The sequence below is a fragment of the Boleophthalmus pectinirostris genome, unplaced genomic scaffold, assembly GCF_026225935.1.
Source record: "Boleophthalmus pectinirostris isolate CB_2022bp ecotype Guang Dong unplaced genomic scaffold, ASM2622593v1 HiC_scaffold_12, whole genome shotgun sequence".
In the NCBI taxonomy this organism is placed as follows: domain Eukaryota; kingdom Metazoa; phylum Chordata; class Actinopteri; order Gobiiformes; family Gobiidae; genus Boleophthalmus; species Boleophthalmus pectinirostris.
Window position 1 is genome coordinate 26754994 of NW_026571018.1, and position 25744 is coordinate 26780737.

At 37.2% G+C, this 25744-nt stretch overlaps 1 protein-coding gene across 1 annotated transcript; it reads right to left on the minus strand.

The window, feature by feature from the left end:
• pds5b (PDS5 cohesin associated factor B) lies at window positions 1-25390 on the minus strand. Its single transcript, XM_055148453.1, has 35 exons — window positions 25254-25390; window positions 18396-18522; window positions 17702-17905; window positions 17370-17456; window positions 15910-16007; window positions 14802-14928; window positions 14011-14091; window positions 12945-13085; window positions 10740-10855; window positions 10106-10200; window positions 9656-9801; window positions 9243-9394; window positions 8275-8388; window positions 7899-7980; window positions 7734-7782; window positions 7501-7640; window positions 6879-6994; window positions 6691-6796; window positions 5620-5780; window positions 5158-5281; window positions 4931-5089; window positions 4789-4857; window positions 4462-4598; window positions 4223-4346; window positions 3672-3876; window positions 3476-3590; window positions 3243-3375; window positions 3048-3167; window positions 2897-2959; window positions 2683-2822; window positions 2482-2542; window positions 2010-2404; window positions 1500-1580; window positions 1221-1311; window positions 1-696 (listed from the first exon to the last, which is right to left on the minus strand). The coding sequence occupies exons 2-35, from the start codon at window positions 18501-18503 to the stop codon at window positions 664-666; spliced, it is 4173 nt and encodes a 1390-aa protein (XP_055004428.1). The 5' UTR covers window positions 18504-18522; window positions 25254-25390; the 3' UTR covers window positions 1-663.
• Between the last annotated feature and the right edge of the window lie 354 nt (window positions 25391-25744).

Genomic DNA, 25744 nt, shown 5'->3' on the forward strand with positions numbered 1-25744 from the left:
TCAGTTTTTATAGAGAATTATATTGATACAACAGAGGTCTGACTGGGTGGATGTGAAGCCAAGTTTAACAGCAGTGACACACTACGACAACCACAGCTGCGCATGACGTCAGGCTAACCTAAAAAATGACAGGCACGCTACAATTTTCAACTCTACATTTGGACATTTCATACATGGTAAAAAAAGGCTTTAATATACAGAGCTGTAAACAAATGCAAGGGTTTTTTAAGTGTAAAATGCACAATTAACAATCACAAAAAGATTAATCTCTTAAAATAGAACACAGAAGGGGGAATTTGACATATTGCTTTCAAACAGAGCACTTGAATCAACATAAGCAAATAAGGCTTGACAACATCCCCCCAGTCAGCAACGAACAACAACAACAGAACAGGAAACAGACATAAGAGACTATTTACAAATGATTTTTTTGTTTTTCTGTTAAAAGATTTTCTATTTAATGTGGCAAATGGCAGCACAATGCAGCACAATGCAACAACCCACAGCGCAGGATGATACTGATGGCGAATGCGAGAGTGTGAACTTGTGTAACAGTTGGAGCGTCAACGTATGAAAAAGTTTAAAAAGTTCATAATGTTCGTATCGTCTTTTCCTACAAGAGTGAACTCAAGAAGCGCCTCCCCTGCTGGTGCTGACGGAGATTCATCTTCTCCGGCCCACTGCCTTCTTGCGACCCTATGGGAAGGAGGAAAAATAGATATGCCATTATTTTATTATTTTAAGAAAAAGAAAAAGGGTGTCATATTTTTTTAATCAATTTAGAAAACAGGCAAGATCAACTGAAGGTTATTGAACTTTATTTGATTAAGGATAGTCTCACTGAGAAACACACCTGGCTACAGAGGCACCCTATCTCCTATTGCATGTGTTTATTGAACTAATTCTGTCCCACCCCTTTTGCTTCTAAATGCTCCAAACCACACTCTTTGTAGTGCACTTCTGATTAAGTGTAATTCCATTCATTTCAAGATGAATTTGAGCAAAGATTTGCAGCCAAAATATGATTTAAAGTAGGTTGATTTGTATAAAATGTTCAATATTCACAACAAGTCAACATTGCATTACAACAGTTTATGGTGCTTAATTTTATCTCAGTTTAATCCTTGTACACTACTGATATTAAAGTTTAACCAAAAAAAGTGTATTTGATTTTATGCGTTGTTATTCAAAATGTATATAATTATAATGCAACATTCTACCTTCGGTGTTGGCTCATCTTCCTGCTCTTCATCGTCGTCTTCCTCCTCTTCCTCAGAGTCGTCTTTAGCTGCTGCTGCTTTCCGACCACGCCTGGGCCAGAAACGCATACATTTAATCCAGGCAAATTTCAATATTTCATTTCAATAATAGGCAGTATAATAAGGCATATTATTCATTAGTATCTGTTATAAAATAAAGCAACTGATTGTTTGGATAGATTTCTCCTTCAAATGTATGCTTTTATTGCACTAAGTAGGCATAAAAGGACTGTATCTTACGCTGGCTTCTTTGCCGCAGGCTGTGCTGACTTTGGTGGGCGTCCTCTTCTCTTCTGTGGAGTGGACTCTGCTGAATCTGACCTGTAAATCAAAAACAGGTGCATCAGATACAGCAAATACTGTATCCGTTTACTGTAATTAAAATCTTTCTTTTCAAAATGGAAGGCGGGTGAAATAGAAGATGGAAGAATCTATGGTGGGATATGGTAGCCTATAAAATGCAGATTTGAATCTGGTTTATGGTACATTTACTCAGCTAATTCACACAAATCAAAAAGAAAGCTCAGCATCCATCTACTTGGTCCAAAGAAGTTTTATCTCATTATTATATCCAACTGTGGTGCTATAATGGACTATTATAGCTGGTCGCAATTGTGGACGGTCAATAGAGCATAATACACTGGATTAATATTGTATATAACAAATTTGTGGACTCAATCACCAGCATGACCCCGCCCATCTGAAATCGTAACAACATCAACCACAAAAAACACAGTACATGTGCCTTACCCCTGTGACCGCCTGGGGCCTCTTGCAGCACGTCCTCTGCTCTTCACCTCTACATCACTGCTGCGCTCCTCCTCCTCTTCTTCTTCCTCCATCTCCTCATCTCTCTCCTCTTCCTCTTCTTCATCCTCCTCTTCCTCAGGAGGAGGGGCTGCCTTCTTCCTGCCCCTCTTCCCTTTTGGTGGAGAGTCCTGATTGGCCGAGGCAGACTTGGGGGGCCGTCCTCTGCGTTTTTTGGGAGGGCTGTTCTGTTCATCCTCTGGTCTAGTGTCATCGTCCCACAGGTCTTCAGGTTCAGTTGTTGAAGCTACTGCTTTTTTACGTCCGCGTTTTGGTTTACTGTCAGTGTCGTCACTGGAAGTCACACCACGTTTACGACCACGTGGCTTCTCTATGTCCTTTGGACAAAATTGACGATGATGTAGGTCAGTGGATTACACATGTAATTGTAAAGTGGTTACATTTAGATAGTTACCTTGTCACTGTTAAGGCCATAATCTTCATTTTCACTGTGGTCATTTTCCGTACTGTCATGCCTGTAAAGATATTTTTTTCAACTTGTAGTTAATCCACATCATGTTTATAAAATGTTTAAAGGAGAGAACAAAACGTGGATGTGAGGAAGTGAGAAATACACTGCATATTTTTTAAACTTCAGCGAAGTTGTGCCCCTTACCTGGACTTGCCGCGGTTCGGGGACGCTGGGTTGGACGAGGAGTCATCGTCACCAGTGTCTGTTCGAGAGGCTTTACTCAACTGTTTCCCGGCTGATGCTAAAGGCTTGTTCACAGCTCCCAAAACATTGGCTGACTTGGGCTAGAGGACAACAACATGTATTTTTGGTTATATGGAAATGGCAGGAATATTATAAAACCCTTGTAACAATTTACCTTTCCAGGAGTAAAGAAGGACTTCATCTCCGGAGGAAGGTAATTTTTTGTGTTGCTAAAGTTCTGAAAAACAAAATCAAAATGTATTGAATTTAACAGAAATAATAAAGCATGAAAAAAATTTAACAAGTTGTCTTTCAAGAATACAAACCTTATCTGGTTTAGTGAAGAAGCGTGAGGGAAGCACAGGGTCTTTTGGTGACTCCAGACTGTAGGTGGTGCTCTTAGACATAACAATGTTCATTGCTACATCACACACAGTGTACAGTTTCTACAGCACAAAGAAAGATCAGTGTTAATACAATATATTGTTATTCATTTCCAAATACATCTATACCTCCTGTACCTCATTGGTTTTGGCATCTGTGGGCAACTGTGCATCTTTTGTCTGTTTTATGTTTTCTACCATTTTTCTGATGAAGGCGTGACTGTTATTCTCATTTTTGGCCATTATAATCTCAAGCACGAACCATAGAGCCCTAAAAAATAAATGTATTTCACAGGTCAGCATGTCAGCAATGCAGACTTCTAGTCAACAGTGTAAATAAATTGTTAATGTTAAGAATGCACATTACGTACTCTTTAATTTCTTTGAGCTGCTCAATGTCTGACACTTTGACATAATCTGGGTCGTGAGCCAAAAGGTGGATGGTGTAGGGCACAACATATTCGGGCAGCAAAGAAAACAACTTGTCTATAAACAAATAAAGAAAGATTTTAGTCCAAATGGAAATAAAAGTACAATTATGTGCATGTCTTTATTTTTTTTCCTTACCACTAATAGCAGCATGTTGTTTGAGATACTCCCGGCGGATGTTGACATTTTTGACCAGACATTGGCGAGCGTGGGCCCTCCTCTCCTTCACTGGGTCCTTGGCACATAAGGCGAAAATGGCCATGTACTCAAGGGGCAGGCGCAGGCGACAGAGCCCCCGGTGAAGCTTCTGGGCAAAACACTGTCGCACCTGGTAACACTCATCCTGAATGTGGACCAAAGGGGAGAAAAAGAAATTTATTGCAGCAAAAAGTAGTAAGTACACATATTGGTAGAGGTAGTAATAGTAGCAGGCTAGCAGCAGTATAATAAGTGATAGTAATAATAGCACTGGAGGCAGCAATGGTAGTAATAAGTAGGTGTAATAATAGAAGTAGCAACGGTGAAATAATTGGAAGTAACAGCAGTGTTACAGGTAGTCGTAATAGTAATAGCAGTGGTAAATTGGAAATAAAGTAGAAGTAGTAAAAAGATTAATGGAAGTAGTAAAAGAAATAAATGTAAGTCTTGGTAAGTGTAGAAGTAGTAATAAATGATACAGTAATGCATACATTAATGACGAGTGCACAGAGCTGGTACTGCTCCAGAGTGATGATCTCATGGTAACACGGCTCCTGAGCCAGTTTTAACAGAGCACAGGCTGCGGCAAGTCTCAGCCGGGACATGTCTGGTTTCCTGCAGCAGGAAGGACAAAACGTGCATTAGATTGAATGATTCACCTGCATAATGGTATTTCATGCCCAATCTCTTTTTGTGTAAATGAATACGAAACTCTTTATTTTTTACATACCCCATCCTGCCCTGCTCTGTCAGGTCTCCGTCACTGTGCAGAATGGCGGTGAGCATCCTCAGAGTGGAGTTTCCAGACTTACTCTGGTTGTTCTTCACTCCCAATAACCATCGCACCATCAGCTTTATGCCCTGGATCTAGGCATAAAATACAATATATTTTATCTCACTATTAGAATAAAAGCATTTATATATATGCAGTAGATTGAATGAAAGTTTACATAATGTTTGGAACAAATTTGTGCAAATCATTGGCATTCAGAGTTCATCAAAACAGATTGATACCAATGACTAAGCACCAGTGACTTTAATAAATAATAATAAAAACCTTTGCTTGAGTCTCGGGAGACACTTCATCGTCAGGTACCCAGAGTTTAGTTGTCTTTTTGCCTGGGATCTACAAAGAAATAATATATGTTAGCAAACTGTTGTTCTGTTGTTACAATCCCATAATGAGTGGATGTATTTACCCTGTCATTCATAAGCAGGTCCTTCACGATGAAATTGGCGACTAGAGATTTGAGGGGTGCAGCAAACTGCTCCGGGGCGAGCTGTGCCAGGTGTCCCAGAGTGGTGAGGGGCGTGATCAGCTGCTCTAGGTTTGCAGGGTCCAGGCCTTTGTGTAGGGGCTAGAGAGGACCAAAATATCAGTATTACATTCATGGCATATAGCAAAAAGATATTGTATTCTATTTACCTCAAAAATCTGTGCAAAATGAGTGTCTCTATTGGTGAACATAGCGTTGATGCAGTGGATGGCATATTTGGCCTGACGAGGGGGGCCTCTTTTTGCCTTGGACTGCAGTACAGGCAGCAAAACACTAGGGGGCACAGAGTACTAGTCAGTGTATATTATATCAATGAGCGCTGCAGCAGAATCAACAATGTAAAAGAATCAATGTGTGCTTAATGGTCAGTACAATATTGATGTTTTAATATAAACTGGGCAGATTTTAATTCATTTTCTTAATCACACCATTTTGTATTTTTGTTACAAAATTTTATTCTTTTTTGTGTCTGTGGTTAAACCTGAAATATGGTTTAATAAGATTTTAATTATAAAGAAGCTACTTTTTATAACCATTACAAGAAGAGCAAAACAGTCATTATCAATACATTAATTATCTACATTTACATTTTATTCTTCTATCAAACTTACGATTTGATGTGGGGGAAGCTCTCTTCCATCTTGCTGCCTGTGTTTTTGAAGATCTGTAGCGCGGCCTCAGCCACTTTCTCGTCGTCCATTTTCAGACATCCCAAAAGGGACTCGAAAGTCTCCGCAGAGTGGAAAGAGACCGGGTGAGTGAAAGACAGCACCTGATTCAAGACACATGCAAGAAGATTTCACAAAATGAACTCAAACTTTTTTTTAATAGATATTTAGTTTTATCACCCATAGTTTGTTTATATTGTATTTTATGTATATTTTTAGTTAAGTATAATCTTGAATATAATGTGCTGTGACCATACATTTTCTCTTGCATAAGATTTAAGTGCCTGTCAACAAGACAAATGTTTGTTACAATTGTGCCATTACAATCCAATTTATTAACACATTAAAATGAAAGATTGTAATGCATTGCAACTTATTTGATTCTTCTATCCTTTTACTTAATCACATTGTTTAATTGTTTTTATCCCTAATTATGATAGATACTATACATCTTCTGTATACCAATGTACCACTGTGACCATGCATTATTCCCTTGACAATAAAAAGTCTACAAGCCATTTAAAGTGTTTAAGTTTCCAATGTGTCATTACGATCTCTATAAACCTGTACAAATCAGACTAAGAGGAGAACCACAGGGAGGCATTCTGCTTCACTGCACAATCTCTTTCTGTTGTTCTTTGTGTCATTTGAGTTCCTAGTTTCACACTGTATTTAATCACAGCTGACTGAGCTACAGATGGCGATTTACAATAAAAAGCCTCTGGAGAAACAACATAAGCCCTTTATGGAAGACAAGTGTTTTCTTTAAACACAAAAGGACATAATTTTACAGCTTTACAGACAAGAGCTGCAAAGCACTACAAAAAACAAATCATAATCTGGGCTGAGTTCAGAAGCATAAAGATTTAACTAACATACTTTTTTCTGCTTTGAGGTCAATTTAAATGTTATGTAGACCTGGTTAACCCTGTTTTAGTCATGTTGTGTGCTCTATTTTTTACTTTATTTTTGTTGTTTTTCATTGTTAGATAGTATTCATCATTTCTTAGTCACCTTGAGCAGTTCTAGACCCGCTCTGATGGCCTCTTCAGTGGGGACCCCTTCCTCCTCATCATCAGCTGTGCCTTCTATAGACTTGTTCACTTGTTTTATCAACGCACTGAACAGAATACCACAAGTGAGTTATAACACAAATGATTAATGCTAATTTCATCGGTATAATTGTGTTTGTGTCAAAAGACCTGATGGATTCTGTGTCGATGTGAACTGGTGCGATTCTCTCCAACAGGAACTTGACCATCTCCAAGAAGGGGTTACTGGGTTGTTTGGGGCTGCCGAGCTTTTTCGTGATGTCTCTCTGAAAATAAACAAAATATATTCACTCAAGCAATCCCATCAATGACATGAATTAAACCCAGGTCTATAAAATGCTCCTACAATTATATTAATAGTCAACCTACATAACCAACATACCAGTTTACTCACCATTACAATTCTTATAAATAAAAAGACACTATGCAACAATTAAAAGCTCAACACATAATACTAATACAATGTTTACATATTCTAGTTAAAGGCAAACTATAACTTTTCTGGTAAGGGGTCACCAGTGTATCTTCAATGAGACTTTAAATGTTCCACAGATGACAATGAAGTTGTCTAACTAGTGAGCCACCTTGCCAGCATGCATAATTTTCAATATGAACTATGTATAAGTGTAATTAATGCCATACCATGGAGCCTCTACCAGAAAAGTTAAATGGTACATATTTAAAACATAGTGAGTTTTTAAAATAAAATTAGTTTACAAAAGACATATTTAGTTGAACTCTCCCTTTCTTCTGCCCTGAGGATGGTACTCACCACACATATTTCAGCCTGTTTGCAGGAGCAGGAGGGACTGACCAGGGTCTCCAGCTGGTCTCTGATCCGCTCGTCATCATCCAAAACCTGGGCCAATTTCTTCACAAAGTCCTGGGCTTTACCTGGGTCTGGCAAGTTCCCTATGGACAAAATCAATTACAATAGAGGTTCAAGTTGTGTGCCAATTTTGTAGTTGTGTTAATGCTACTATATTTCCTGTAGCTGTAACTTACTTGTGATGACCATGACTTTGGCAAATACTGCCTTGCTTGAAGCTTCAGACTGAAATAATTAACATAAAACAATTGAGTATTTTACACACACATACACACAAGCACACAAAAGAACACTCAAAAAACTAATATAATTTTAGTTTAGATTTTATTAAACTAATTTACCTTGGGCTTTTTGATCAGGTCAAGCAGGTCTTTTACATGGTGCCTTAGCATATTCTGGCATTTCCACATCTCGTTCAAAGCTCTGCAAAAATAGAAATGGGTATAAAAACACAACAATAACCTCTTTACTCTTTCTATGCATTTCATATCCTTCTTCACTGAATGCATGAATGTCTCTCCAAGTTATAGCTGGAGACCTTGAGAAAAAAAACACATTATTCTTCAACACTATTCTTCAACCTATATATTCACTATCCCTCCTCTGTACATGTCAATGGTATGCCAATTAGTACTACTACATACTTAATACACCAATAAATAATCCTTAAAAGCCAATATGTTCTGTAAAAGCCTTATTGCAGTTACTGAAACGTACTTGACTGCATTAGTGTCCAATGTGGCGTAAAGGTAATAGAGACACTTCATCCTCTCAGTCGTCTCCAGGTTGTGAGGGACCATGTACTGAGCAAAGACTCGCTCCACCAATAACCTGCAAGGAGAAGATTTACCATCAGTTTTATTATAGAGATTTGTCATAAAATTATAATAAAGATGGTCCGGATGAGCTTCGTAAAACTGAGTGTAGAGAAAATAATCATTCAGACAGTGTTAGCCTGAAAATAGCATTGTCCTTAACAAGGTCAGAATCTGGTAGGCATGATAGATTTAGTAGAACTGACACATTTTCAAGTTTAAAATGTATTTTAATCATAAAACTACTGTATTTTTCAGTAATTGTATCCACTGAAGAACATCTCCAAATGTCCCGAACTGATGTGTGTCAAAGGGTGAATTCTAAACTATCAGTGGGCAAGTGTTTATCTGAGATGTGAGATAATGGGCCCTTGTCGATCAGAGGGATCAGATTAGACAAAAATACTGCGTCTTTAACCCACATACACATTTCTACTTTATAGGATCGTTCAGTCTTCATGCCATTATATTACTTAGAGGTGGGCAATATGCCAAGAAATATATATTTTTTTAGAGCCAAGTTCACCATTATGATTTTATCACAAATCTTTTATTTGCCCTTAAGGTGTAATTATTCCTGTCACTCACTCAGAGCATTACAATCTCATCAATATAGCAGATCACAAAATAAGATCACAAGTACATTTTTATAGCCATATCACCCAGCTCTAATGTTACTCAAGAACTTATTCTTGTATTCACAATGAACTTGTTAAAAACAAGAAAAGAAAAAAAAAAGTTTTTAAAGATCTAATTATATATTTTTCTCCGCAGAATGATTATTTTTTTTAAATCATAATACAAATTATAACTTTGACAGATAAAATATTAAAAATGAAGTATTTTTGTATTATTCCTGCAGAGGCGCACCTGTCGTCAATACTGTTCTGGTAGTAGATGTGTAGCAGTTTGTCTTTTATCCAAGAGATCTGCTTGGACGCCTCTCGCCCTCCCTCTCCATTCAGAGAGTACTTCCTGTAGATTGACGCCAGCCCCATCATGGCCTCTTTACGAACGCGCCACTGAGAAGAGACAGAGGATGTGAAAGCCTGGCAACTGCAAGGATCAAGTTCTGTATTAAACCTTTCATGCACTTTAGAGTTGTAGAACTGGAGATGCAGGAAAAGTCATCATTTAATCACTGCAAAGCTCTGAAGGGATTTATTTATTTGGAAGTGGTGCAAAGAAAACTTTTAAATATGCAAGAGGCAGGGAAGAAAACAATCTATGGGTTTCAGAGTGATTTTTAATTCAACTTTCAAGGGCCTGGTGGAAGCACTCACCCTCTTGTCCAGAGTCCTCTCTTTAACAAAGTTGAGCAATGCATCGTTGACCAGTGACAGGTCCTTCTTGGCTGCAGTTACTATAGAGACAATGACATCGTGGCGGATGGCCTCCTCCGGGTCATGTGACCTGACCTTGAGGAATTCTGGGAAAGAAAAAGGATATGAGATGCAGTGAGCAGCACAATGGAGATGAGCAATAGTCTTTTACTTTTAGCGGTGTGATTTTAGTAAAAATTCTTTTCAAATTTGAGTATTATTTTGATGTAACCACTTAAATGGATTTTTAAAGTTTCAACAGATTAAAATCCTTTTCGTTTTAATTAGTTGTTTAGCAAACATGAGAGTTTAAATACAAGATGATATTGTCATGTTCTTAACACATAACATCACCATAGCATATTTGCTTCTCTATTCACCTGTAATATTCCCTTTGTTGACGTGTCTTACCTGTGAGGTCTTTTGCCAGGTCTGGGTGGTTCATGAGACAGTGACTGGCAAACTTCACACACTCCAGTCGAATGGGAACATGGATATCATTAAACCTTAAAGAGGAAAAGTAATTATTCTCTTTGTGTTAGATCCAAGCCCTGGGTGTTGCTGCTGTTCAAATGGACTTTCTTACAGGTCTAGAAGCTATTATCACATGACAGAAACTCTCTATCATATTTTGATACAAATGTGAAAATAAATACATTTTGTGCTAGGAGCAGTCAAAAGAGGAAGAAAGCCAAGGCCAATTTCTGATACCAAAATGGCTTAAATTTAACATAATCTAAAAAACAAATTGACTAATAAATCTATTCATCCAATTAATGAGCATATTATAACTTTTTGTTAATATAATATGGAAACTAAAAGATCACATCAGCCCACTGTTAAAACCCAAAACTCAAAAATACACAAAAAAATTCAGAAACAAATATTTTCAAATGTTATTTTGAATGCGAGTTATCATTTGCATTGACTTAGGTTGGATTACATAAAAATGCAATATTCCCATAGATGCTTGTCCTTGTATTGTTATGAGTGAAATATTGTTTAGATATGTTGATATTTTCTTCTTTAGCAGTGGATGACGCACCTGCCCAGGTAACACTGCCACAGAGGCTTGTTCTGCGCTGCCAACTCAGAGTCTTTGGCTCCAAACATTTTGGCCAAAAGCTTCACCACCTGCAGCCGCTCGTCATTGTCATTACTCTGCAGAAAACACACACAGAAAGGTTCAACTCAGGACATTATGATTTTATTTTTATCATAAAATTATTATGACAACACAATAAGCTCTCTTTTCTGGACCTTCTTTTGCTTTTTGTCATTAATGGGGTTTTATTCATTATTTTTTAATCAGCTATACTTTTAACCTTACACTATGTTGTACTGACAAAGTATAAGACAGACTTTCTGCTATTGGTTCAATCAAAGTAATTGTTAATCAGTTATGATTTTTGGCTAGCTAGACAGCATATAGTTATAGTTTTCAAAAGAAGCTAATTAATTAAAATATAAAAATCTGTATACAGCCTTGTGTAAAATAGAGATGAGAGAAAACACTCATTGTTCGACCTTTGTTGCCTAAAAATAAGAGTAATAATGAAGAGGAATCTGCTAGAATTTGAATCTAATGTTTTTAAAGACCCCTTTAAAACAAGTATTAGAGCAAAGTTTAAAGGCTTTAGTAAAATCACACCCACCGATGCTATACAACAGGGTTTCGCCTAAATATAAGTAACTTTGAGAATCCCTATTTTAATAGGCTCGGACAATATATAAACATTCAAGCCTTTTATTTCAAAATTATACTGTATGCTGAAGCCATCATCTTCCTATCAAAACAATTATTGTTTTATGAATGTACCATTTAAACTCAAATACAGATGCTGCTGTTGGACTGTTTTTAATATTCGTGTTATGAAGCAAAGCTTTATAGTACATTTTAAACCTAGCCCATAACAACAATGGTACAATATGTGTATATTGCCATCTAGTCATTTTTAGACATGAATTCAGTAAACTGGCTGTGAAGTATTCCTCCACTGGGAAAAAACCCAGATAAGAGGTGACCCTTTCAGACTGATTTAACATACTGCATTATGGCTTAAAAGAAAAATCGGTTCAACGCAGTGGATTCAATGAACAAGGCGTAAAAGAACGATGCTCAGGAGAGGACAAGTGAGGAGTAGAAAAGGAAAGGGAATTTGAGAGAAAAGATAAAAATGTTAAAAATGGCCCAGAGGAAAGACCGAGCCGTGGAGCATTGGGGGAGATTTTATCATAGCCATTATTTTTGATGAGACTGGAGTGAAATACAGGCCGCACTAACAGTTAATGAGGATTATCCATCAGAGATACTGCAGAGGCAACATTATGCTGACTGCTCCATCTTTCTCATATGAATCAACCCACCTCTCTATCTGTGTATATGTGTGTGTATTGACTAAAAGGCTTTGAGTGTTTTGATCTGAAGTGGAGAAAAAAATCCAATAATGAGAGAAGCAACGCAGATCCTGCGTTGTTTCTGCTGCCACCACAGATGATAGTAATAAGGCTACATTTTAATAGGTCCATTTGTCTTGTAAAGTGCAATAGGATGATGCAAAACAAACAGTCATTAAATCATTTATTATGAGTAATGTGGAAGCAGGCAGTGCAGTTTAATGCTACACTCATGTATAATAGGGTTTGGTGACTAAGCATAGTATATATGAATAGTAAACACTCAGTGATTGTCATTGCCTCTTATAGATGGATATAAACTGATCCACTGAAAATAAGGAAATTGTTAGAAATTTATATTAATTGGTCTTTTCCATCCCAACATGTGGAAAGTGGATCTTTGAGGAGAAAACTTCACTTTCACTATACTACAAGCTGGTTTGTTGAATGATTTATGTTGAATTTAATATATCAGTCATAACACTGGGGTTCTCGTCCAGTGGAACAAGGCAGTGGTTAAAATGAATAACAAATATGGACACATACTCTCTGATAACTTCCATCAATTCTTCCTCAACAAGAAAACTACCAAAATACACATTTATAGTATACATTTACATGTTGTTGAGGATTCACAGCAGAAGTAATTCATATGGAAATGACGATTCAGTAACTGTTGTACCAAGATCCTAACCAGAGTAGACCGTAATATTATTATAATTATTATTATTATTATTATTATTATTATTATTATTATTATTATTATTATTATTATTATTATAATAACAACAATAAAAAAGGCAGCAAAGAGAGTATTTTCTAAAGTCATGGTTTAAATTAGATTTTGTATTACCTTGAGTTTGAATTCTAGTTGTGGCAGCACAGACAGGAGCAGATGACTGTCAATGTTGTACAACTCCAAAATGAGGTCGAAAACATGTTCGGATAAATCACTCACAGACGTCTTCCCCAGCATCAGCACCTGGTTAAAAAACTGCAGAGAAGATCAGAGAGGCAGAGCAAATAGTGTTAAGATCAGTTTCATCATATTATACACACACAGTAGAGGACAGACCTCATGATGAAGATGAAATTACTGATTGAGCCAAAATGACAATCACAATTATTCAGGTCATATTATCCAATTTTAGAAGCAAAATTAATCATTTCAATTCAGTGTATACTTAAACTAAGCTCCTGTAAAGAAGAGCCATTTCTATTAGGCTGCTGTGTTACAGTTGATTCAAGTGATTCAATAAACCTAATGGAAATGGTAAACTATTATACAATGTGAAATAAAATTAATTCAGAGTTGTTTGTTCATGAAGTCAGTAAATCAGACCATACTGCCATATCCCCATTAGCTAGAAGGGGAAAAATATATAGGATTCATATATTCATATTTACTTAATAATGGCTTTAAGTCTAGTGTACCTCTAAAACATGATCTGAAATTCTTGTGACCATCCTACCATGACATTTACAATACTGACTGTCAGGCTGAACAAATTTGACATCTATTCATGATCACAGCTGTTCACCATAAACTCAGATGATACAGTTACACAATCTTCATTCATTTTCTGTCATATAAGCTTATTTTATAGACAGAATCTACTTTAATAATGATGCACCAAAACATAATGTAATTTATTTGCCTTATTGTCAAATGCATTTCCACATTAAAATACAATGGAGTATAAATATCATAACCACTGTCACTTTTTTGTTGGCAGAATAAAAAAGCTGATACTTTTGCTACTGAAAAGTAGTAAAAGTACTGAAAAGTACTGAAAGTGGGATGCACATTCCTTAAGGGATTGTGAAGTAGCTACTAAATCAGTTTGAATGCATAAGTGCAGATGACGCAGTTCTTTCTATATTCCCCATGTTGTGTTTAATATGAACTGTGAGCTTACATTGGTGATGTATGGTTCAATGGCCTGGGCTGTCCTCTTCAGCAGAGCCTTCGCCAAGTCGTAGGCTTGTTTATTCAGATTCTAGGAAAAAGGAAAAATTTAAAATATATTTTCCAAGTAGCAAAAATGTGTGCCTAGTTAAATGTATTCATTAGGTAGACTAGAGCATCTTTGTTCTTACTGCAATACCCACATTCACCTGCAGGGGTCTCACTGAATTGAAAGTATAGAAAATGGCATTTCCAGAGTCTACAGCCAAGACAAACTTGTCCTGAACGGTCCACTACCAAAACAACGTTGGAGGCCAGTGCAGCCTTCAGGCTGTGTCTCCATTCCCTCTCCTTAAATCAACTTGTATTTTTATTTTTTTAAACCTAGGAGGTCAGGTTTAAAAACTTGTATATCATAAACAAATATAAAAAACATAGTTTCAAATTATGGAAAGGGCAAAACGGTAAATGGACCATTGTGACAAAATATTGTTCTCTTTAAATTGTCTCTATTACAGCCTGATGATGTTGTAAAGTAATATGGTCTTGGCCAAGGGTAAAACAGTATGAAAGTTTGAACCACTGGTGAGTGAATGCTTATCTCAGTACTCCATTACCTATCAGTTAATAATAATGATAATAATAAACGATATTATTATGTATTATTTTTATTATTACTACAACTCTTATTTCAAGATACCCCAAAACACTTTACATAAGTAGACAAACAGAAGATAAACGTGTTGCTTCCACAGGGGCCTATACTATATTACTGTGGTAAAGTCAATCATTATTGTGTACCTTGTGCGCTGGGACCAGGTTGACGAGCACAGTGTCGAGCAGCTCCTGGGACACAGTGTCTCCTTCACAGATGATGGAGCTCATCAGGTCCACCATGTGCATGTGCACCTTCTGGTTGTGTCCGTTACTATGGAGACAAGGCTGGGGTCAGCAATCTGTGTTGAATTTCACACCTTCATATTGTAGATTTTAACAGAACATATGCAACACAATGACATCTGTTTAGTATGAGGAAGGGTGGCAGATTTAATCATTCTGACTGATCAGGTTAAAGACAAAATTTCAAAAGGTAAAAATAAAAATAACCAACTTCTATCCATAAAACAAACAAAATCTATCCTCACATTGATGTAAAATATTTTTGTCAATTGTTTACCATACTATTAATATGTTAATGTTAATGTTATGCAGTTGCCAAGTTACAAAGCAAATTTACTCTTTTGGGACAAAACATAAAGATTTGATATTTTCATATTGCCATAAGGTCTAATATGGCCAGCGATATCAACGCATAAAGCCACTATGTCATACATCACCAGCAATCTGACAGGTTACTGATATTAAAAAAAACAAAAAACAAAACATAACTATAATTGTTTTTACAGCACAGGAATAGTGTAGTTTACTTGCAGTGTTCCACATTTTGGGAGTAGCAGCCTCCACAGCGTCCATGCGCATGTGGTGTGGGTGCACTTGTCTGACAGCAGGAGATAAAACTTCTAACCTACATTTGTTCTGTGGCTGGTGACTTACCTCAGCAAAGCCTGGCTCTAAATTACCTTTTTCTTTCTCCCCAAAACACAAAATTGCTAAATTTTCCTTCATTTTTGTCTTAGCTGCAAACAATTATTAATCTGTGGTCTTTATACTACACACAAAGCCAATATTGTTCACTAGCTCTCTGTGGGCAAAAAGCCAAATTTGCACTGCAGTCAGGATCCAGGCCTCAAGGTTGTGGAAAAAACTGAAGAGAAGGGCAATCAAATACAAACAACTGGACTGAGCTGCAGGCACCGGCTCTTGTTATTACTGCGGTAAAACGCCCATATGAGCAAGGGGAAGACCAGGAAACAGCTGTGCAATGGAGACACCTCAAACATGGACTCACTTGATGACCTGGAAGAGCGTTCGGTAAAGCTGAGTGAAGATCTCGTTACTGTCCTCCAGCTCAAAGCAGATGTTGTAGGACTTCACCCAGGCAATGTTCTGCACATAAAGTAACAGGGATTCAGTGAAAACTGTACTGTCACACTGTATGTGTGTAATCTAATACAGGTCTATATTTAAAAGGTGTACCAAGTAACTTTCTGGTATTGTCTTCTTGTCTCAATGGAGATGTACTTGCTTTACTTTGAATGTTACACAGTAAGGCATAAAAAACTTCTCAGCGAAAACAAGCAGGTGACACCATCATGCCAAGTTACAAGTCAGATCAGTGGAAAGGAGAGTGAGTTCACATTAATAATGCCCGTTTTTCAAGGTATATTTTATTTAATCAATGCCATATAGACAGGTGTAATGCCCTACTGTGGAACATTGTGCCTGTGGCAAAGTATCGAACATTTACATGTCACCTTTAATGAAGATGGGGTGCAGGTAAATGAATACTTTTAATATGCATATATCATAATATAGCAAGGTCAAGACCAACATATACCAAAATAACATAAATCCAGATTAGACCTGTCATGTTAACAGTTTTTTAAAAGGTGCAATATATTGCTGATGTAAATCTAAATGATAAATTATTGAAATCAAACCATAAAGCATGAATTATTATCTCAAAAATGTATTCTAAGAATATGTTAAAAAACATGGGGTGCAATAAATAAATAGCAAAATGCAACACGATTGCAAGATTAATTGTAACAGCTCAAATCTTACCATATTGCAGAAAAAATAACCACAAAAAATAAAAAAGGTAACCATGATAAATATTGACCCCGCCAAAATAATAGTTCCATTTATCATGTATTGAACGATAAGTCTATCGTTTATCGTGACAGGCCTAGTAAAAAATGTAAATGTAAAAATTTGCCATCTTAGATACATACATTAATGGAAAATGAAAAAAAATCATCTGAGTGAGGAGAGGGTTACAGAGGAGAAATATTTCTCTTCATTTCACAAGTAAATGGTTCTCACTGGTCAGGCTCTTGCATGAATACTGCATTTCACGAGCATATTTTATTCATTGAGTTGGGAAATATTATTAAGTTAGGCAATGAATGTGAAATCTGATGAAATGCTAAATATTTAATCTCAGATTCTCATGGAGCTTCAGCAGTAGACTTGAGAGGTTGTTTCACAGGCAAGAAATCCTCAAGCAACCAACTAAACTGAATTTTAGAAATGAAATCACTCTGAAAGTAACTTGGTTGGCATGACATAGAAAAGTCCCAATTCTGTTGGGTTGGAACCTGCATCGGGCCATCCTCACCATGCACATTATATAATGTATGACTCAAGCAGTTTGATACATACTGACATTCCTTCACAGATAACAAATTGGTAAATACTCAACTAAAAAAAAAAAAAAAAAAAGAAAAGGTTTGCAATGAGCCTCACCTCGAGCAGATAGAAGTATCTGTTGAACTGGGCACTCTTTGTGTCCTCCAGTCCTTTCAACTGTCTTGTGATGAACATGAAAATGTCCTGGAAAAAAGTTAAAATTTGCACACCTGTTAATGGAAATTTTTCCAAGTATTACTCCAGTATTCCAGTGATAATTTTTCAAATGAAAAATATCTAGCTCCAAAACAAGTTAAATATCTGGGTGTTGAAGACTACAGACATACATAATAAATATTGTAGACCTAAAAAAAGTGTTTAAATAATGAAACTGAATGATTCATAAGTCTGCTGGTCCCTCCTCTGAGTTTCTTTGCACAGTTGTTTACCTTGAGTTTATCAGGAGAGGTGTACGGAGCCTCAGGGGCGTAGATTCTGAAGATGTCGGCCAAACAGCAGGCCACCAACAGACGTACGTCTTTGTCGGGGTGTTTAAGGAAGAAGTCTGAGGCAAGGTGCAGAGCTAGGTTCAGGTACAGCTCCTTCTCCTCCTCCGAGTCCTGGTCCATGTCCATGAAGGTCTTCACCACCATCTGCAGGCGGGACAGGTGCAGTGACAGATGAGCGATGAGCTCAGGTGGAATTTATACATATATGGGCGATTTGAAAACATGAATCACAATTATTGTTTATTCATACTGATCAATCACTATATTTTTTTACTTAATACTTTATTAAAAAATGAAATTCTCCATTTAAAAAAAAGACCCAAAATAAACTTTGACAATTAGAACTGACGGAATCTTTGTCTCGATTAATTGAGCAGCACCTCTTTGATAAATGATAAAGTGTTATTGATTTTTTAATTGCCCAATAGCAAATTAGACTTTTGCAATTTGAAAAGCATTTTCAAAAACCACTAAATACAGCATCATTACATAATACATTTCTGCCTCTCAGTAAACAGCTGAGGCTCCTCTCACTGGGAAAAGAAACCAACAAACCAAATCACTGTATATTTGAAAACACTAAAAAGGTTTTGGTGTGCTTCAGCAAAAAGCTTAAGTTGTAATTTTTATGCACCTTGAGTCGACGGACCATTTCTTCTTTGGAGATCTTATCGGAGATCTCCTTGACCCCCGGAGGGTAGGTCACCTTCCCGTCTGCGGCTCGAGCTTTAGAGTGAGCCATCCTCTCAGCTCTTCACTGCCTGATGAAACAGAGGCAAACAGATACTTTAAGCTCATGGACAGTCAGTAGATTTTATAGTGCACTGCTATTTTATCAAAGTAAATAACAGAGAAATTATCAATATCTCAATAAATACACCACAGTCATTTACCTTTGTAAACAAGAGCCTTCTTAAACTATGCTTATTCTAGACAAGACACACACACTCAGTCACTACAAACCCAACATATTCATACATACACAGCATGCAGACATGGTTTCCAAAAATCAAGGATTCAAACAGTTAACATACGGCTACTGAGTGAAAGTTTACAGAGCAGATGTGCACCATAATGTTTCATTTATTCATAAACCATATGTGCATTCCGAGCCAGGCTCATTATCAGAACTCAGCTTTTTTTCCATTTGGTCAGCCTTGGTGTGTACAAGAATTGTAATTGCAATTGTGACATATTGTTTAGGCCTGTGATCAAAACATTAATTTCACCTACAGATTGTGATGGACTTCTTGACAATATGTGCAGTGATACAGAGAGGCTGTACACTGATTCTAATTCGAGGTTCAGCCTCATTAGAAATTTCTACATTAGAAATTACTACATTAAACTACATACCGACAAATAGAGAACAAGTCTAACCTGAGTGAGTTATTCATAAAGCAATTGCATTATGATATTTAAGCCCATGGAAATTCCAATGCATTTTGTTTAGACATTGCAAAAAACAAATTACACAAGACATTTTTACAGAATAAACATGGATATGAGATCTATATTATATTGAGAGATTCTTGCCAATACTCAGCCCTAATATTCTTGCTAGATCCTGTTTTTCTTGGAAATATCATCATAAAAAGGTAAATAAATGTAACCTAAAATGCCAAAACCTATTACTAAAGCACAGATGAAAACAAGACAAACAGATCTTTTCAAAGCTTCGGCACATTTTCACAACCACACTCTTTTAAATATTCAGAGGTATTTACAGCGAACAGCCTTGGACGGGGAACAGGAGGCGCGACTCTGCTGCACTCAGAGAGATTTTTATCCTGTTTCATTATGGCCTCACAGCAAAGATGACTGCACTTGTTTATTGCGTTCAGATGATGCGGAATGTGCTCTGGCTTTCAATGTTACAGCCTTGTATTTTACTGCATGTTGGCAAAGACTATCATTGCCACTGCAGTTATTGGATATATGAACGTCTCTGAATACTTCACTGAAAACGGGGTGATCTGCACAAGATCGATTGAACTGCCCTTCATGTTGTTTTCGTTTCAGTTGGCTTCTTGGCACTTGGGAATACGACTGAGTAACTATAGGTTTGATGTGGAGTAGTCTGTTATGGGGTAGTTCACAAACAGAACAATTCTTAACACAATCAAACAATTAGATGCAATTGCATTTACAATGATACAATAGTTTAAAATGGTCTAAATCGACATTGCCTAACTTGAAGGAGTAAGACACAGCATATCGAGATGCACGTGTACTGTTATTGTGAAGGCTGTACTGAACAAGTTCATATTAGACTGACTAATTAGTGTTGTAGCTTGCCTAATTCTAGTATGGTTTTAGTTTATTAGTTGAGATCAGGTGTTGTGTATAGAGGTATGCCTTTGTCTAGATCCAGTGCTGATGGGGGTTCATCCGTCTGAACAATAGTGGGTTTAGGCTCAGCTCAGCCCGGCTTTGAGTTAAGCTGCTCTGGTGTAAAGTGGAAGTCGCAACACAAAGAGCTCATCATGGTTTAATCAAAACAAGCACTCAGAGGGGCTTTTGAGATGATCATGAAGACAAGCTAATAACACAAGGACTACAATCAATAAAACATATTGAAATAAAAGACTTGGATTGCTTCTGTTCATATGCACTGAATTATTGCAGCATCAAGTTACATTACATCATCTCATCAATATATGACTGCTGTTTCTGGCATGGCTTTTGCCTTCAGTTGACTAAAGGCCTGTCACAATAATCACTATATAAAAAGAATAATATTTTTGTCAGGCTCAAAAATTATCATCTGTACTTATAATTAATGCTACAAAAAAATTACATTTGAGCTGGTTGAATAATTTACATATGATGCTTTATAGATACTAGAATTAAATACTTATGTTTTTACAGTAAGGTTCACTTACAAAACACATTCACTGGGATAATCCTGCTTTGGGGTTATTATCTGGTAAGAAGTTTGAATACTATTGTTTATTTATCTGTATATACAGTATATCGTACTTTCTACCTCCTATGTGCACCAGTGCACTACATAACAGCCCTGACAACAAGATGGTAAATGGTCATGGTCACATTTTTATATACAGTAGCTTTTTACCACCTTCAAGGCACGCTTTCCGCCCATTCACAGACACACATCAGTGCGCAGACACTGTGGGCAAGGTTGGTTAAGTGTCTTGCCCAAGGACACAATGGCAGCATTCATCTGTGGGAGCTGGAATCGCACCGCCAACCTGTGGGTCAGTGGATCTGACCACTTAACCAATAATTTATGGGATTTGAACCACAAACCTTCGGATCAGTGGACAAACACTCTCACGCTACTGTCACCCCCAGATCAATACTTTCTACCAGCTTTGCAGATTACCAATACAGTTTCTAAGAGATGAGACATGATTTTAACCCATGAGAGCGAGACAAGACAAGATTTTGATATATTTCTATGACAGATTTTTTTTTTTTTTATTGTATAGATTTGCTATCACTGTAACAGTGCATCTCATCAAGTGTAGTTAATCGGAAAGGATTTTTTATTTTATTTTATTTTGTCTCACAAGATTTTGTCCCATCCCTACCAATACTAGTATCTCTGTCAGTAACCGTCTAATAGTATTGTATTCTGTACAAAAACTATGAGACATTCACCATCAACAGTGGTCAGCAGTGAATAGTCAATGGATTGCCCTAACACATGTTCCAAATGCATACAAATTCAGTCCATTTTACAGTGTGAATCCTAGCAGCATCAGATGTATCAGTGCATCTTTTATTTAAATTTAATGATGAACTGATGAGCTGTTTTAAAGCAATCCATTACAAACAATAATCTCAACTGAGTACTCAATATATTCCTTTTAAAACCCAAAAGCCTGCTCATCAGTCAAGGCTGTGGCACTATATGCCCCAGAAGATACTTTCATTAGTGGATGATGCAACGGGACAAGATTAAGTTATTTGGACTGAAGCTCATTTTAATATTTTCACTGCACCATCTGGGCTTAGTGATGACGAAGTAAGTCTTATAAGCAGTAAAGTCAACAACTACATAGAGTAAACAGAGGGTCTACTGTGGTGCCTCTACAAGTCCAATTTTGTGTTGATTTTCCATTACTCAGAACTTTCAGACAATCAGTGGTTGAGTGTGGTTTGCTTATTCTGTGTAAAACTGTTGGTAGTTGCCAGCTAATAATGACATTCCTAATACAAATGCAACCTGTAAACTGCACAAATGTGGTCACAATCACAATAAACAGGGTTTAAAATCAACAAACATTTCCTTGCTTGCATTTCAGTACAGAATTTTCTGAAAGTATCATCCCTCATTTCAGCCTTGTGAATTATTCCATCATTTTAAACAAATTAAAGTTGACAAAGGAGGACAGACATCACATCAGAGTTCAATTTTTCTATAGAGCCACTTTTGATTCAAACTGGCTGAGAGCTGGTTCCAACATCACTACACGCTTGGTTTTCCAAGTACCCATGGGTCAGAGTAGAGGGCAGTAACAGTTAGAAAATATTTCTTTTTCTTGTTATCAGCAATAGTTTCCAGTGTAGATCTGCTTTCCTTTTCCAAAGAGGAATTGCCAATTACCAAGAGTTTGGGTCAGTAGGTCTTAGAACACACAGTTGTTGGTAGATACTGAAATGCTTTGAATCATGATATTCAGTGCAGTAGTTTCATTGGTTTAAAAGCAGACAGGAGCCGTACATCAGTGGAACAAGGACTGACGCCAACTACAGCTCCAGTCTGACCTGGTTTTACATCCCACAGCTGCTGCCACACAATCTCTCCAACTCAGGTCCTTTCCCTGTCCCTCTCTCTGTTGCTTGTAGTGCACAATGTAAAGGCAAATTATTTTTCCATAGAAGTAATTAAGTTTTGTGTAAAAATCAAACCCATTAATGCCACATGTTGGTTCAAATCCCACTTCCACAGGTGCATAGTGTTGTTGTGTCCTTGGACAAGACATTTACCATGCCTTGTCTCCAGTGTATGCATACATTATTGTATGAATGGTAAATGGCTCCTTGATATAAAATGCTCTGAGTGTCTATTAAAAGGTACAATATAACACTAGTCATTTACCATTTCTTTCTTCCGTTGTTTTGCCCTTTCTTCTCTATGTCAACTCTCTGGATCACTAAACATAAGATAAACATAGCCACTGACAGTAAGCAACACAGCTGACCAATCAAGGTTCAGAACATAGGATTTCTCCTCCTGTGTAGTGAAAATACCATCAACCTGGGAATAATTAACTTCAACTTGACAGTGGTAAACGGTCACAATGGACAAGCACAACATGCTTCCCTGCGATATAGGGATTAGAAGAAGCACTTTAAAGTCTAAAACAGACATATAGGTTTCTTTGGTCTTTTCCAATGTAATGTTTGCAGTGATGTGGCCTCACAAAATGCATGTTGTTTTTTTTTACATTTCATCAATACCACATGGATCTCATATGTAAAAATTATAATCCACCAAGTGTTATTACAATGTGAATGACTCATTGCTTTTGAATATCAAATTAGCCCAAATGCTCTGCTATGCTGCCATTACAGCACAATGACTTATTATATACATGAATTATATAATAAAGACAAGACAATCATACAAATTATAACTGTAACAGTTATACTACAGTATTATAGCAAATACAGGTTTTGAATAGATGGATCGATACCGGTTGGCTGATATTTATAAATAAATCAGTGATCATCTTCAAAGTTTGTTAATTATAAATTAAAATTACACAATTTGGCAAAAAATATCAAAATTGGCTCAATGTATTGGTCAAAAAATAATGGCAAAGCTTATAGGCCATCGGGTGCTCTGGATTCTAAACAATCTTCACTGGCCATGAAAAACCTCATAACGGTCTCTAGTTTTGAGATCTTCATTTATGTATTTTTGGAACAAAAAACCCACAGTGAAATCAAGTACTTGTGGACACATATCCTCTATGCTGCATTACTAAAATAATAAAAAGATAAGGCTTGCCCATGAGAATGTACATAATCAGTCTCATAAGCATTGCTAAACACTGAACTCTGACACAGTGACATAGTCTGTCCTCCTTAGATGAACATAGGGGCAGCAGAGCCTCAGTAAACACAAAGGAGAGCAGCAGCTGGTGCTGAAGGAGAACTCCCTGGGCTGACCGCATGTAAACACAAACAGAAACCACTATTACAACCTATAAACCTTCTTAAGAGTAATGTCCAGGTCCAACAAGAAACACATTTTCAAAAATACTTAGCATCCCTTAAAATAAACCCAACCAGGTACATGAAGGCCATAAAATGTACAGTAAGCACCATACACAGAGAAATAACCATATAACAACAGGTAAATTGTTAACAAAATATACTGTTCACAAAAAGCGTAGTAAGTAAGTAAATAACGTGTTAATTTAAACAAGAATCCTCTTGATTCTCCGTGTGACTTTTCAGATTAACAAAAACTACTTATTTATTAAGTAAAAATGAGTTACTAGTTGACCAACCAAACACGTCTCTTGTCAAAACAAAATACGACGCACCGCTGCAGCTCAGAGGCTGAACATCATTTACAACAGCTTTTTTTTTTTTTTTTGCTAACATTATTCTTCAGTCGACAACGTTCAGTAACAACCTTTTGTTGTGTGATGTATTTATACACGCAGCGGTACAATCTCATTTTAGTAACCCGCAGGACTCATAAAAAGTAGTTTGAATAATCAATCAAGAAAGCAACGAGCCATTAAAGTAATCATTCATTCAGCCTTGCACACCCCGCCGCCAAAAGAAAGCAATGCGGTTCAGTCCATTAGGAACTCCACTTCATAATAATGGAGTCCAGAAAGCGTACACCAGCAAAAGGCAACACTGAAGCTTTACTGAGCGTTTTATGACCAATCATAAACAATCAGCTTTCACTGCTTCCTTTAATTGTGTCCGTAGTGTGTCTAGCGGCATGTGAAGGACCACACTTCACCGACAGCATTATTACTGTACTGTTGTTGGCAACATAGGGTTGGCAGTAGCGAAGCTAATCAAATTAGCCGCTGGTAGCCTCGGAGCTAGCGATTCCTCAATGCAATGTGCTGGCTATATGCTAACTGAAGCTAACGCTAGCATTTAGCCTAGCCGCAGCCATCAGTGACAGAGGGCGGACAGATACAACAGCAGTACACTCAATAAATGATTATACTTGTCAGTGGCGCGTTAAAAATCACTTATCCGTGTGGACGAATTAAGAGCAAATATTTTCTAGATGTCAAAGTTGAAATACAGGCTTGAAAACAGCTAGCATTTTTTTTTGCCGCTGGACCGGGAGAAGCAGCGCTGTGAGCTCTGACGGCTGCGGGAACAGAGGCAGCGCGGCGGGCTGCGCTGTTCCGCTCAGCGCCGTAAAGATGGATGAACCACGAACACATCCCAAACTACATCAGATCTCCCACGTCTGTGCCAAGCGTTATCTCTAGTGCTCAATAGAAAATATAGGTTTATAAATGCATTCTCTTGCCTGTAACGGTGAACTGTGATCAGTCGTGTCCTCTCTTCTGCAGCTCTTCCCCCTCCTGCTCCAAAATGGCGCCAATATGAGTGGCTCCAGTGCCCATAGGGGCAGCATCCATTTGTGGGGGTACAGCGACACCTACAGCCTCTCTCTATCTGGATCACAGGTCTGTCATCACCATCAGCCACTTGGGATAATAACAAGAGTCAGACAATGTAGTGGATCAAATCAGTCTTAGGTCTGTGTCAGTTCTAAAGATAAAATCGACTAATAGCTATTACTTGTTTAACGAATTAATTAATGCATTAGGGGATCTCTTTTCAAGATGTTAGGGTGTTTGTTTTTTGCGTATAATAATGTATATATTTGACATATGTTCATTTAAGGCAGTAGGTAAAGTGTGCACAGTTGCATATTTTATAATGCTCTCAGAAATGTTTCTGAAATGCCCCGTTTGTGTCGTCCTGTAGGGGGCGCTCCAACACAGCGTTTCGAGA

Excerpts from the sequence above, each read along its gene's own strand:
- pds5b (XM_055148453.1), bottom strand. The coding sequence starts at position 18,503 with ATGGCTCACTCTAAAGCTCGAGCCGCAGACGGGAAGGTGACCTACCCT. Across the intron at positions 4,858-4,930 it reads ACCTGCTTATGAATGACAGG|ATCCCAGGCAAAAAGACAAC; the intron begins GTAAATACATCC and ends ATTTCTTTGTAG. Across the intron at positions 1,312-1,499 it reads CCTGCGGCAAAGAAGCCAGC|GCGTGGTCGGAAAGCAGCAG; the intron begins GTAAGATACAGT and ends TTTCTGGCCCAG.